Source organism: Sitophilus oryzae, unplaced genomic scaffold, assembly GCF_002938485.1.
Source record: "Sitophilus oryzae breed Bouriz unplaced genomic scaffold, Soryzae_2.0 scaffold_1492_pilon_pilon, whole genome shotgun sequence".
NCBI lineage: Eukaryota > Metazoa > Arthropoda > Insecta > Coleoptera > Curculionidae > Sitophilus > Sitophilus oryzae.
In genome coordinates, this window is record NW_022146161.1 from 578,818 (window position 1) to 595,029 (window position 16,212).

A 16,212-nucleotide genomic window follows, 5' to 3' on the forward strand; every position below is an offset into this window, starting at 1 on the left:
TTAAAGTTAACCACTCGGTAAATTCCTAATTTTTCAACTTTTCTGACAAAATTATGATTATTTTTGAAAAATGTAATCTATTATTTGAAAAAAAGCAATTTTGAATCATGAAAGACAATTGAATGCATGACAGGTAGTTAATTCTAATACTTATTATAGTATTGGCAGAAAATGGTTGAAGCTTCTTTTCTTGATTATTTCATAAATTCAAATTCGTTACAATTTTTTACACGGTTTAATATTGATACATGTTTTTAGCAATTAGACAGTACGGAATGGTTAGAGGATCCTGGATACATGAGAGGCTTAGAAATTGTGAAAAATTTGATAGTAGTTAATGATACTGCAGAAAGAGCTGTTAAATTGTCAGAAGAATACATTAATATTATATCTAGAAGTGAAAATGAAAAGCAATATGTGATTCAGACTGTAAGCGAGAATAAAAAGAAATATAAAAATCCAACTAAAGAATGTTTATTAAAATAAATCAGCTATACTTAAATGGTTTAAACTTCATTAGACTTGAAGATTTCTTAATTCCCAACCTTAACGCCATCAGAGTTGTATATTTTTAGAGTAATAGATTAAATTTTTCAAAAATAATTATAATTTTGTCAAAAAAGTTGAAAAATTTAGGAATTTACCGTGGTTAACTTTAACCATGAATCACTTTAGAAGTAGTAGGTTTATAGAAAAATTGTAGAGACCTTTTTTGTAGAGCGTTCAATTCTGTAGAAGAGTATAGGATTGTCATGGCTACGAGAGAACAAGATCGAGAGAAAAAAAATATTTGCAAAAAGTGGCAAATTTCTATGTAATTTAAATGGAAAATTAATCGTCTTTGAGGCAAGGTTTATTGTGAATTTTAAGGGTATACAATGGTCTGTTATTTTTTTTAGACAATAAACTAAAAATTTAGAGGTCGTCATGAGAGAAATGATCAGCTTTGTTAATAACGGACACCTTAATATATATAAATATAATTAACTGAAGCTGATTTTCTTTGATATAATAAACATACTGATACCTATTATTTAAATACAATTTTAATAATGGTACAGCAAACCGATCAAATCGATAATAGTTTAGCTTTGCACAGAGCAGATCGTGGTTTATTGTATCGAATGCCTTTGAAAAATCTAACAGTACAAGCACATTAGCCAAACTTTTATCCCAAGCATTTAAAATATCATTAGTAACAGTAGCCAGTGCCGTGGAAATTGAATATCTTAATCTAATGCCGCATTGTGTATCTGAAATAATGTTATTTTATTGATTTTGACTCGTAAAATGGATTGATTTAATTTAAACTTAATTACTCTGAGATTTAAACAAACAACAGCTTACAACGTATGTACACATTTTTAGAAACAAATATTATTGTAACAGAATAAAAGTATTTTCGTGACAAAAGATTATCTGAAAATGAAAACAGAATTTTTATATTCCTTCCGGGCCAAATATATTTTATATATTATATTTCTTTCCGAAGAAAAATAAAAATAATCACATAGCAGGGACAAAAAAATAAAATGTTTTTCGTCAAAATGTTTTTCGACAGTGACACGTGGGGACACTCTTATTTTTTAAAAACATGGATCTAGATAAACCTAAATGTTTTTATAGAGAATAAGAGTCCAAAACTTTTTCCTTTATAAAAAATCTGGGTTTTGCTTAAAACAATCTAACTTTGAAATTTGTATTTTTTTATCTGCCTTTGTTTATTAAAAAAATATTTTCAAATTAAATTTAAACGCAATGGCTAAAGCTGCTAAGAGAAAAAAGCATTTAAAGAATAAGACTATGGCACAATTTTTACTTTTTTTTTTCAGTTTTCACTTTTTTTATTCACATTTTTCTATTGATTTTAGTTTTAATTATATTCCTGTCCGGTTTTAACGTCCATTTTACATTCGTAACAGTAAATTTGATATAAATTAATGAAATTAGGGCATAAATTTTCGAATCTGTAAACGAGCTCAGTTGTATTTTATGTTTTGGATGTAATCAATCGATTATGTTCGAAGTGAACTAAATTAAGTTTGTCATACGCGAATGATACATGGATAATTATATTAGTTTAAGCCTATTTTTAATTATTCGCATTTAATGTTTATGCAATTTAAACTTTCAATATATTATTAATATATTACTAATTTTTAACACTTTATTTAATATAATATTGTAATACGTACAAGTTTATTTTACATTACATTTACAAATACTTTTGTAACCTCATCACAACACTACGGCCTTTAATAGACTTAAATACTGCTTAATTATGTACCTTAAGAGAACATTAAATATATCTACCAGTCTTAATATTTTTTTTAATATACAGGGTCTGGTAATAGTGCGTCGGACATCTATAGCTCCTAGAATTAAAAACCTGGGAATTTTGTTTAAGTACAAACCTAAACTATGTACTAGGACGTACTTTAGGAAAATATTTTAACTTCTACAGGGTCGCTCAAGAAAGTGTGGGTGGATCGGGATGATTTTTTTTAAATATAACACCCTGTGCATGTTATTGCATTTTTAGCTTCCTTTCAGACCACTTTACATAGTCCTAAGATATTAGTGAATATATTTCGATAGTTTTAGGAATATTAATAAATAAATAAAAAATATATATTTATCCAACAGCCACTACTTATACAGACATTACTCACAACACAAGCGTGAGTTTTTAATGTTATAACAAAACTAGTGTGTTATAACTTCAAAACCACACCATTTTATATGAATTATTAAGCTATATTCGTAAATTACTAATTCAATTATTTATTTAACCCTCAACTGGCATAGTGAATATTTGTAACACTTATGGCGTGCTGGGGTCCGATGAACCCCAATTTTTTTTCAGTTAAAAATACATGATGAAGAGATTTTAGAAAAGGCTTGTTATTTTAACATTATTTAAAATATTTTCAAACTTATGAACAAACAATTTCATCAATTGTCAACAAATTAATGAGAACGGACACAAAAATAAAATAAAACGCATTTTTGGAAATTTTTGACAACAGAAATATAACTTGGCTAAGAAACCCATAGAAATGGAAAACATATATATTTTATAATTTTACCGTATTCTTAAAAAATAAAAGTACAAACAGCTGAAATGTGAAGCTAAACTAATAAACATAAATTTTCAACAAAACTGCAATCCTTGAATATACATAACTTTTTCAAAAATTCACAGTCCTTTACAAAGATGCAACCGGGGGGGGGGGGCATTGAAAATGATGAATAAAAACGTAAAAATATGATTAGTGTTAATATGAGTGTATTACATACATATGTTTAAATAACGAACTTAACAAAAAACAACAGATTTAAACATTCACTGAAAAAGTAGTAATGTTAACAGTAAAAAAACATTATCAATAATTAATAATAATTATGCGATCGCACCTATCCGTAAAACAAACAAGCAAAAAAAGAAATTAACATACAAAACATCAGATTAACATGATGACAGATCATGATCAATGATAGATAAAGAATTCTTACGGAAAGTTACACTTTACGATATAATTTTTTAACTGTTAAAGGCAAACCTATTTGGTTGATGAATTTCAAAAATCTCTTCTTATTCTTCTTTCTGTAGAATTTCATTCTTCTAGACCAGATAGTAAATGATTTTCATACACCAAATCGTTCGACATAATTTTACACTCTCAGAGGATGAATTTTCTAAAATCGCTTTGCATAACTAATTCACTAATCACTAATGTCCCTTAAACGAATCTTTGTGCTAATATTGATGTATCTAAAGCTGGTGGTAAGAACTGACCCCTAAAATATCTAAAAACTTGATATATAATCTCTATAATCTAACTGACACACCACTGACAATGACAAATAATTGATTTCTGGAGGTATTTTGTGTAGGTGTTTTTCAGGTATGTTTTAATATTTATTCGTTTTACATAATGAAATACCCATTAAACGATATAATAATACTTCATAACAAATCTAGACATATATACCTTTCATTTAAAAAAAGAATCATCAAGATTGGTGAGGCTGTTTCGGCGGGATGGATGTAACAAAGAAAACCTTTGAGATTTTATATATGTATCCCACTTCGGTCTCACAAGCTGAATTTTTCAGGGAAGGAAGTACAAGTACGTGATATGGGGACCCTTATTCTAAAAGTAGAACAAAATTAGACCGGGAAAAACGACACTGTCATCAAAAATCGATATATTAATACCACCGTATAGAGAAAACAAATACTTATTTTTTGATCCAGTACAAATAAAGTCTTCGTAGAGAGTAATTTTTATAATTATTTACAAAAAAACATTTCCATTAGCGCTTATGACCGAAAAAAACTTTAAACATGAATAACTCATTTCAATCATGCAAAAATTTGGTTTAAAAATGGAATTTTTTAAATATAACTTTCATTTAACGAAAAACGAAGGCCTAAATGAAAAAAAGAAACAATTTATAAGTTTCGCTTATGTCTTGACAAGGTAACAAAGCAAACCCCATATTTTTTTCTTTTAAACTAATAAAGATATATCAATAAACAATTAGCGATGTAATGGTTTTTGCGCGCGCTGGCCGACTGCCGCCGCTGCGCTGAGATTTCCTATACCCTTGTATATATGACGTCATGGTGTGGCAAATGTAGCATTTTAATTCAATTTGGGCTCCCATATATAGGATAACAGAAACATTTTCAATGTTAATACAGTTCATGCTAATATAGGATCTGCATTTGCCGCACATGGATCGGGCACATTTGATTCATGAGATCTTTGTTTTTTGTCACTTCTTCATTGATATATGGTTGCCATATACCACATCTCTTTCTTTTCTGGTATTGGTTATTCAGTGTTCTCTCTTCTATAAGTAAGAGATTCAGAATCGGAGTTATGGTTACTCTTCGGAAAAAAGTCAATGTCTCGATGATCTTCATCTCACTTAAGCCTCCTTAAGTTCATCACACCACTCAATAAATGCTTCCTCAAAATTAGCGTCCCAGTGAGGCACACCTTTTAGACTAGCCATCATCCTAATAATGAAACATTCTTGGCGTGCTGGTGCCACACAGACCCCAATGAAACTGTAGCCACCGCTGGTAGGAACAATACTCGATAAAATCAAGTGCGCATTTAACAGTTGCATATTGGTACCCTAACTTAAAGGTAAATGACGCGGCGAGGTCTAATTCTTAAACGTAAACATTTTACAGAGGTTTAAATAAGGCTTGGGGGCCAGTTGAGGGTTAAATTAACTTTAAATAAAAATGATTTTTTTGTAGATTCAGAAATTGTATACTTTATATGTTTTATTTGCACCTACTCTTCTAACGCCTTGAATTCCCTATCATACACGCCACGAGACTTTTCTGGCAGTATTTGTGCTGTAGCCGCCTCTGCCTGGTTAATAATTTCTTGCGTAAGATCTTCCTGAATCATTTTTCTTTTAAATCTGACTTGCTGGTTGATAATTCACTATTTTATCGTTAAAAAATCGCGATTTATCTAAATGACGCCTTAAGGTCAGTGCAATTTATTATTTCCAAAAAAACAAAATGCACATCTATATTGTATAGTAACATAAACGCACCCTGATAATTTATTACTTCGCAACAACGAAAGTAGAACTGGTAGATCCTGTTAAATAAATTATTCTTTAGAGATTGGACATGAAACAGTCTGCTGTTGGATAAAATTTTGTATGGCAGTCGCGTGTGTATAAGTCACTTGAGAATACTAGTCCTTAGCTACACATTTCCTAGCGTGACTTATATGTAAGATAACACATTAGTACCATAAATAACTACTTGTGACTTATGTTTGTGGCCGGCCGTAGCGCAAGCAGTTAGTGTGTCGATCTGCGGTGCGAGAGATGGGATGGTACTGAGTTCGATCCTCAGCCAGTACGGTCGCTTTATTTATTTAAATAAAAATATTTATTTATATAAATAGAGCGACCAGCGAGCCGCCACCTCAAGGAAGGCAGTGACAAACCACCTTGAGTATATTTGCCTTGTACAGCCTTTTAAATAGTGCCGTTCGGATTCGGTGATAAACTGTAGGTCCCGTGTACTTGTGAAACACTGATGACACACATCACAAGTAAATGCGAAAGGCAGCCGACGCTCTAATGGCACTGTAAGAAGAAGAAGGTATCTCCAAATATATATTTTAATTGTAGCTTTCCCTGGGCTGTATTATAAATCTCACAAATTTAAAGGTAGATTTTTGCAAATAACTTTTAAATGACTATTCCAATTGAAACGAAATTTTACACAAAAGTACAACTTTAACGCCTCTTCAAAAAATCATCTGGGTAGATAATATTTGACCTATTGAAAATTAAGGTGTGATTTCCCATGTCTCGTGTTTCGACGCACCACACGGTTACAATAGCTCTAGTTTCTTGAACGTTGATACGTTTTAATAACTTCGGCTATATTTCGTTGCAAAACCAGGCGAAACAGACCGGTAAACTACAGTATAGAGCGGTTCCTGAAAAACATCGGTTTGATACGGAACGGTTTGGTAAGATATTGGAAACGTGAAACGTCAAATGTTAACGTTTTCTAAATTTCAATACCTCTATTATAAAATTTATCTTTTGTGCATTTTTAATGTACCTATTCTCTGCTTTTACGTTTACCTCTTCTTTTCAATGGAGTTTATTAATGAAAAGTACTTTATTAATAAACTGTTAAACTCGTTAGACAGCTCAAATGAAGATTTGCAGGTCCAATATTAAAACAGATTAATAATAAATAAACAAATCTAATCAATATTTATTTTTTTATAGCTTACAAAACATTCACGATTACTTGTCTTGTTTTTAATGTTTTTTTTTTAATGTTCCTGATTGTAAGAAACAATGGCTGCATGATAAGTTTAAATGGTCCTAAAAAGTCATTCTATTTAGTTAATGAAATTTATTTACCTTTACTACCTACCTCCATTGTTTTTGGATGTAAATACAAAATATTATTACAACTTTTAGAAATTAAATGAGAATTTCACTCGAAAATAAATGACACTGATTGACAAACAAAACCAGAAAAGCCAGTCTTCTCGCGCTGGTCAGTTTCGTGACAGTTATAACCGAATTTTTCAGGACCGTGTTCCGTAATAAGAAAACTTTCAGGAAACCGATAGAAACGGAACATAAAACCATAACCAAGGTAAGCAACGGAATACACCCTTCAATAAACACTGTGTCTATCAGATCCAAGAAGCCATGTCAATCGTAAGTTAGTATTATTATTTTTTTATTTTCTATTTGCACGCGTCGAAGATTCGATATAACAACTAAATTTCATCTTCGCTTCAGCACCGATCAAACGATACGAATCTTTGTGTTTTTTCTTATTTCTCCCGTTTCCTGGTCTCCGTGTCCACTGAAGCGTTCGAGACTTCATAGAAGCCGACACCACGTTTAAGATTTTCTTCCGGGACTTCATTTTCCGGGAAATTCTTTCACTTCGCCACGTTTCGACTCGATATAAAATTTATTACCGTTGCGCTGAGAAGTAGAAAGAAAATGTACGGAGCGCGGACACTTTTCAAGAGAAAATACGGATATAGAAAGCGACTGATACGTTAGTTTTATTTACTCTAATGCTAAGTAAACACAAGATCGATAAAATGCTTGATTTGATGGTTGAAAGTTTTGATAGGATCACGTTATGACGTTTATAGTAAGAAAACCTTGAAATCGTATGATATTAAAATAAAAACAAATATTTAACAATATTTTCTATCAATATCTGTCTAGGTCTTTGAATAAAAAGATTAAGCAAGGAGTATAATGCTATCCATGATTTATACATGGTCGACGGAAAGAGAACTCTAGAGTGGGGATTCTTGACAGTTCTGTTTGACACATTTGAATTTGATTTGAAGTTTTATGGATTTGTCAGTCTTTACTGAGCTTATTTTATGTTACGCTTATAGTTATTTTTTATACAAAACGATAAAATGGTATTTTATCGTCGACCGAAAAGAATTAATTTCGGGAGACGATAATGCAATTTTATCGTCGTGTATAAAACAATATTTTTTTCCATAGCGAGTTACGTTTTAAAAAATATTCAGAAATTATTATTTTAAGGATTTTATTATGAGTAGAAAAAATATTGTACTGGGTTGGCGTTGGTTTCTATGTAATTTGACAAATAAATAAAGCTGCCTCTTTAGTTGTCAGTTTTGAGTCAATGTTTTTTAATTTTCTTTCGTGTCGATTACTGATTAAATTGGAGCCAGAAATGTCTCAAAACGAAATAAGTAAATTACCAACAGATATTCAGGCTGAGGCGACAAACGCTATATCCAAACTACATCCATTCAAATCCCGAATAAGTTATAAAAAGGAATACAAACATTTTCAAAAATGGAAGCAATTTAAAAACGTGCGAGAAGAAATAAAGTTTTTAACCTATCTTCGCTGTTAAAGTATCATTTAATCTACCCTTGCGGTTAAAGTATTATTTTATCTACTATTTTTGAAAGATATAAGGCAATTTCGAGGGCAATTTTAAGAGTTGCTATGGAAAAAAATCATTTTTTTAATTTGCAAAGTAAAATAACTCGCTTTTTGAAAAATGGTAAAGAGAAAATGTGTTTCTTTTATCGAGATCTGCCAGTCCTGAAAAATTTTGCACTTATTTAAGACCCACCTTGTATATCAGTAATTTCTGTTGCAAAGTGTTCATGCTCTATGTATTTCCATTAAGCTCCTCAGTGCAATGGCAATACATTTTATATTAAGTCGAAGCGTGGCAAACTGAGAGAATCTTACAGAAAATGAAGTCTTGGGTGAAAATCTTAAGCGACGCGACGTGACGCTCTCCATGGCGACTTGTTCGCTTCGATGGCTACGGAGACCAGGAAGCGAGAAAGGAGAATGTACAAAGATTCCTTTCGTTTGATGGCGTTAAAGCAAAGATGACCTTTATTTGTTATATCGATTTTTTTGAGCGTACAAATTCATAAAAAACAAAATTGGCCAATACAAAAACGATTCAATTAATCATTAATTTACATAACTTTTTTGGATGTGAAAAACATTTCATATTTTTTATACATACAAAATTTGAAGCATTTTTTTGCATTTACATAAATACTTTAAATATCTGTGATAACCCGTGTGAAACACGCCAAGCTTCTCACCACCGATCTAAGCATTTTATTGATTTTGTCGTTTATTAAACATTAGAATAATTAAAATGGATCTATCAGTTCATTTCTCTAACAGTCTTTTCTCTTGCAAAGTGTTTGGGTTCCATGAATTTCCTTTCTACTTTTGAAATAAGTTTTAAACGGAGACCATGAAGCGAAAGGACACACAAAGATTCCTTCGTTTGTTGACGGTGAAGCGAAGGTGATATTTAGTCGTTATATAGAATTTCTTGAGCGTGCAAATGTATGTGAAAATAAATTCACAAATATAAAAAGAATTACATTAACAATATATAATCATAACTTACTTATATAAGTAACTGCATGTTTTGCATTTACATAAATACTTTATATAACTGTATTTTTAGATTCCTGAAATAAGACAAGTACGCCAATGCATTCTCATAAAAAAATAATTCAAAGTTTAATCAAATATTTTCACCATCAAAAGATTTTATTGATTTTGGAGATCTTATTTTAACATTAATAGTTATTTTTATGACCACTGCATTCCTCTTGTAGGAATAAAGACACACAGAGAGAGAGAGAGAGAGATAGAAAGTTATTTTTATACAATAACGATAATGCAGTTTTATCGTCGTGTTTAAACAATATTTTTTTTTAAATTTTGCTTAAGTTTTGCCACGCCCACTCGGTGCCCACTGAGCGAGTATATAAACGCTCAACTTGTAGATTATACTTTAGCTTATAATCATCTGCTGATGATGCTAACATGGTTAGCGAAACGCGCGTCCAGTGTAAAAGTAAAAGTGTTTTGGTGTATTGTGGTGATTTAGTGTTTTATTTTGCTGTGTAACACCAAAGGTTCCAACCCTCAACTGTAATATTTTTTTCATAACGAGTTAAATTTTAAAAAAACATTCAGAAATTATTATTTCAAGGAATTTATTACGAGTAGAAAGAATGTTGTGCTGGGTTGGCGTTGGTTTCTATGTAATTTGACAAATAAATAAAGCTGTCTCTATAGTTGTCAGTTTTGAGTAAATATTTTTTTTCTATATATACACTTTCGTGTTGATTGCTGAATTGAATTGGAGCAAGAAATGGCTCAAAACGAAATAAGTAAATTACCAACAGATATTCAGGCTGAGGCGACAAACGCCATATCCAAACTACTTCCATTTAAATCGCGAATAACTTATGAAAAGGAATACAAAAAATTTCAAAAATGGAAGCAATTAAAAAACGTGCGAGAAGAAATAAAGTTTTTAAGCTATCCTCGCTATTAAGGTATCATTTAATCTACCCTTGCGGTTAAAGTACTATTTTTGATAGATATAAGGCAATTTTAACAGTTGCTATGGAAAAAAATAAAGCGGCGTATCAGTCGATTTCTAAGCCTATATTTTCTCTTTCGAATTTTTCGTGCTTGATACATTTTCTATCTACCTCTCAGCATAACTGTAATAAATTTTATATCAAGTCGAAACGTGGCGAAGTGAAAGAATTTCCCGGAAAATGAAGTCCCGGAAGAAAGTCTTAAACGAATTGTTGGCTTCTATGAAGGTATGCTCGCTTCAATGGACATGGGGGCCATCAAGCGAGAAAGGAAAAGACACATAGATTCCTTTTATTTCATAACGGTAAACCGAAAATAACATGCATAAGAAAAGAAAGTGACAAATAGAAAAGCGAAATCAATTATTAATTTTCACAACTTATATGGATGTGATTGACAGTTAATATTTTCTTATAGGCATACATTTTTTCAATTTGTGCATTAAATATTTTTAACAAATGCATTTTTAGATTACTGAAAAATATACGACTATGCAAATGCTTTCTCACCAAACCAAACGTTTTCACCATCTATCGATCAACATTATATCAATCACATTTAAACACCAAAATAGATAAAACAAACGCATCAGTCGCTTTCATTATTAGTATTTTCTCTTGGGGTGTTTTTGTTCCCGATAGATTTTTTATCAACTAAACAGGGTATGTACCTGTTACAGAGTCAAAGCTTATAAATGTTAGTCAGTGTATAAATGTTACCTAGACCTTTGAATCAGAAGATTAAGGAAGTAACTTATCAAAAATCTTAGATTGACCGAGACGGGGCTCTAAAATGGTCGACTTTACTTTCGTTTGACGAGTGCCGCTCTAATTTTATTCAAAACGCGAAAAAATATGATATAGGGTAGACATGGGGTAGACTCAATAATTTGTTGTCTTCTTTTACGTTGTCAATAAATGTTGGTAGTTATTAAAATTGTTATATAAATATACATTTCTAATAACAATAGCTATAAAAGTTATAATAATTATTTTTACGCCTAGACATAAAAGTACAATAATATTTGATTAAACTGATATAAAGTGTAAAATTCAACGAACGCCAACCATAGTTTCTCGATATATAATTACATACAAGGTATAACTTTTAAATCTTTTTATATTATTTGGAACGTTTGAAATTGTTTAAAAACTTATTTGTGACGTTTGAAAAAAAAATAGCATGTTCGATTCAAAGTAAAAATTATTTTTTGTGCCTCGCCTGTATGTCGTTATTACCTAACCAAAATGTCTCGACTGTATGTTGGTTATTACCTAACCAAACCAAACCAGACCAAACCTAACCTAATCAAACATACAGCCTCGCCACAAAAGATGTCATATTTTACCTCTAATAAAACAATATACTACTTTGCTAAAATTTTGAGAACCACTGGATCTTTCTGGGTTTTCTTCCTTGTAAATTTAATGTACTACTTAAGTTGTCATATTATCAAGAAATTATGTTTTTTAACTAAAAAAAATTCAATTTTTTTCCAAAAATTACGATTTTTTTTCACGAAAAAAACCTAATTATGTTTAGGGTCTAAATATACTACCCCGGAAAATATTTGCACTTATTTATAACTCACCCTGTATAAAACGACTGATATGTTCCTTTTATTTATTTTAATGTGTAATAAACACAAGATCGTTTTGACTATATACAGGGTGTCCCAATATTCCGTGGCCATTGAACTACTACGTATTTTTGGAATCAAAATAAGTTTATTGGACTCATTTTAACTCTATACAAAAGTGCTTCGTTTGTCCGCTAGAGGGTATTAAACTTTAAAAACATAAGCATATTTTTTCAGATATTGGGACACCCTGTATAATTAATGTAATCTTTTTTATATTTGTCAACTTATTTTGAAATACATTTGCACAGCCAAAAAAATCGATATAACGATTTAATATTATTTTCGCTTTACCACCATCAAACCAAGGAAATCTTTGTATCTTCTTCTTTCACACTTCTTGGTCTCCGTGTCCACTAAAGCAAGCAAGACTTCATAGACAGCGTCACGTCCTTTAAGTTTTTGCTCCAGAACTTTATTTTCTAAAAGATTCTTTTACTTCACCACACTTCGACTCGTTATAGAAATTACTACCATTGCGCTGAGAAATAGAAAAGAAATGTATCAAGCACGAACACTTCTTAAGGGGAAAATACCGCGATAGATAGCGACCGATATGTCGATTTTATTTATTTTAATGTTTAATAGACACGAGATCGATAAACATGCGCTTTGGAATGTTAAAAATCTTCGATGAGACCACGTTAAGAGTTTTCTCTAAGAATTCATAGGCGCACAGAAGAAATAAATAAGCAAAATAAACACTTTACAATATTATTTTTTATACTCTAGATAAAGTTAGTGGTAAGTTTAGTAACAAGTTTATCGCATTTTCAGTTGATATACCGTGTGGTGCATCGTAACACGGGACATAGGAAATCCCATATAAATTTTGAAAATGTCAAAAATCTCCCCAGATAATTTTATGCAAAAGGTGAATTACACTTTTTTGAAAAGGCGTTAAAGTTATTCTTTTGTCCAGAATTTTGCTTCATTTGAATTGACATTTAAATATTATTTGCTAAAATCTACCTTTAAATTACTAAAATTTTATACTAGGGCCCAGAAAAAGCTACGATTAAAATACCCGCAAAAATGTAATTTTGTCATTGTCAAATTCAAAGTCACATTTTGTTTACAAAAATTTGAAGGTAACACATACATAGAGTAATTTTGTATAAAATATAATTTTCTCAATTTTCGTTGGTTAAATGACATTTTGCTGGAAATATCCCTTTGCTGGAAATAAATCCCTACTGTGTTATATATGTTCGCAGTTCAGTCTCTAGTCCCTAGTTCGCAGTTCAGTCGCTAGTTCAGTCTCTACATTAACGAATAATCAACAGTTCAAAGAATAATCTAGTGATTTGAAATAAAGGCACGACCTTAAGAAATTGTAAGTGTGAATATAAAAATATAGAATAGATAGATACGGTAATCGCAAAGCATTTTCCGATGCACGTCATCATTCATATAGAAATTGACAAATTTGTTGTATAATTTAAAATACGGAGCTGCTCTTCAATTTACTTTATAGAGATAATAAGATAAAAACATATTTTATTTAGATTAAAGCTGCAAAAATCAGATTAAACCAAATTTTATTATCGCTATATTGGTCACATTGCGCCGCGCGCCGTGTTCAGCAACGTTGTCGTTTATTATTTGACAATTATCCCAATGTTAGTCATTATTTTGTATAATATAGTGTTGTTGTTGAATCTTTCTGAGTAATTCTCGTTTTTTGCCTATTTATCTACATAGTCTTTTTTTTTAATTGTACTTTTACGCACAGACAGTTTTTTAAGAACTAAATTTCCTAGTTTTTGCATTGCATTTCTTGAAATTGTGTCTTGAAAATACTCCGAATCATTTAAACATTTGAAGTAAAGAGCATGTAGCTTCCCTGATATATTATTTTCACAGAAAACGTGACAATAAAGGTCCTTTATTTCCCTTGACTGCAGTTCGACAAGTAAGTTTGGTTAAAGACAAAAACAATGATGTTAATAACAAAAATAAACAAGAGGATTAACAATAATAATTGAAGATTTTAATACATTTATTTGTTGAAGGTAATAATGCTAGACTTCTTTAGTTTAAAACCTACATTCTGGCGATATTCTGATATGTCAGTCTTTTCCCTTAATACTAGCATTGTCCGTATCATGCTGTACGTAGCCCAAAGAGTAGATGGCTTTTTCTGCCTTATAATGTCGCTAAAATATGCCATCAAGACTGTCTCCGAAGCAATATTCTTAGCATAGTATACTTTCAATGCTATGTCATATCGCTCCCTACTTTTCTCTGGAAGTAAACTAGCTTCTGCTCTTTTTACAGCTTCTGTAAGTTCTGGTGGAGTACCAATATTAAAGTAGTCTTCATTATCAGAACTTTCCGATAACATTCTGGCTTTTTATGTTATATAAATTCGAAAAAACGAACACAAAACATCCCTCTTTAGAACTTCGTCTGTCATGTTAAGAAATAAAAGTAGATAATAAAGTAAATATTTTTTAAATTTACATTTTTTTAATTGTAAAGTAATATATTACATTTAAATGGAATATGTTACATAACAATTATGTCAATTACAGGATTACAAGCTTGTTTTCTAACATTTTTTTAATAAAACGAATTATAAAATTTCAATATATGTATATTTGTCGTAGGTATGAAAAAAGTAAAATATAAAATGGACAAACGCTTACTTACATTGCAATAAAACTTCCACTTTTAGTTTTGCAATCCAAACGCAATATTTCTATTTCACAAATAAAAATATCCGACAACACTAAAATCACTGAAACTTCCGCGGCTGTCAACAAAAACTGAAAAATATAACGGCACTTTTTGTTTTGGACTTGCATATATGAACATTACGCTGTACTATTATGTGTTTGTTGTTGAAATAATGTAAAATATCTAATTATAACTTGTAAATTTTAATATTTTAACATGATCTTAACTACTTTTGACAGAAACTAACTTTTTGTTATCAAGATGACATTTTAGACGGCAACTGACATATATGTCATAATATTTGAATCTTAAATATGTATGTAATATAATTTAAATTACGATAATGCAATTTTATAATAAGAAAACATTTATACATTCACAAAATACAACAAAGTCTAATAATATAATTTGAAAACAATGCATATTGAATTAAAATTGAAAAAGTTAAGCGCGACCTCTTGTGTCAAAATTAGATGATTAAATTTTCGCAATTTTTACACCATTTGATGACCGGTGGCGCCTCTAGTGTTTGTTCGAGCGGTTGGTCTTTTACTCCCGCTTATGGCCATTAAAGAAAAAGTTCTCAAGGGGGATGTTTTGTGAAAATGAACGAGAAATTCGAAACTGTCACTTAGTTGTTTGTTTTGCTGTTGAAGGTTTGCGCCATAACAACCACTGGTAACTATAGATATAGAAATGCCAAAACAGAAAACGACAAGTTTTAACATATTTATTTTTATTCAAAATAAAATACTGTTCCTATTTTTTAATTAATGATGTGGTCGTAAATAAAATAGTATACAAACCTCGGAGGAAAGTTTTCATTATGGTCTCGAGATTTAGTTAATCTCTCGACAGAAGAAATAATAAAACACTTCCTTCCTCGGTATGTAATATACTATTGCGATTACTGTAGATAAACTTTTTTTATTTCAAAATTACATTTTACCTGAATATATAATACGCCTATTCTAGAAGTAATGGCTGAATTTGGTAAGTTAAAAACCTTTTAGAAGAAGAACGCCTATGGTTTATATCCCACCAGCTACCTACCCCCTCCCCGACAAAACCCTCTTCCATCTATCGGCACTTGTTCGCCATAAAAAATACACTTTACTACTTGCAGGTGCGGCTCACGATAAAACCGTGGACCTGACTTACGACGCAGAGATGGGCAGCACTAACGGAGCAGGTCAGAAAGGTATGAGGAATTTTTTAAAAATTTAATAACGGGAATTTTCCAGGAAAGTTTCGCTTAAGGCAGTCGCACACTCTCTAAAATAGTAGGGTTTTGCACGAAGGGTCACTAGAAAATTTAAACGGTAGTTTTATGGGCTCAAAAATGTTGTACATGGTGAGTCAACGATAGAATAAAGTCAATTATATCATGGGTTTAAAGGTTTGCAAAAAATGTTAAATAT

General features: G+C 30.8%; 1 protein-coding gene across 1 annotated transcript in view; it reads left to right on the forward strand.

Annotated features, from left to right (window-relative positions):
• LOC115877436 (neurotrimin-like) overlaps positions 1 to 16,070 on the forward strand; it is a 211,076-nt gene extending 195,006 nt beyond the window's left edge. The window contains exons 9-10 of the mRNA XM_030893590.1: positions 15,918 to 15,992; positions 16,036 to 16,070. Of these exons, the coding sequence (XP_030749450.1) occupies positions 15,918 to 15,992; positions 16,036 to 16,070 (110 nt within the window). The remainder of the gene's footprint in view (positions 1 to 15,917; positions 15,993 to 16,035) is intronic.
• The last annotated feature ends 142 nt before the right edge of the window (positions 16,071 to 16,212 follow it).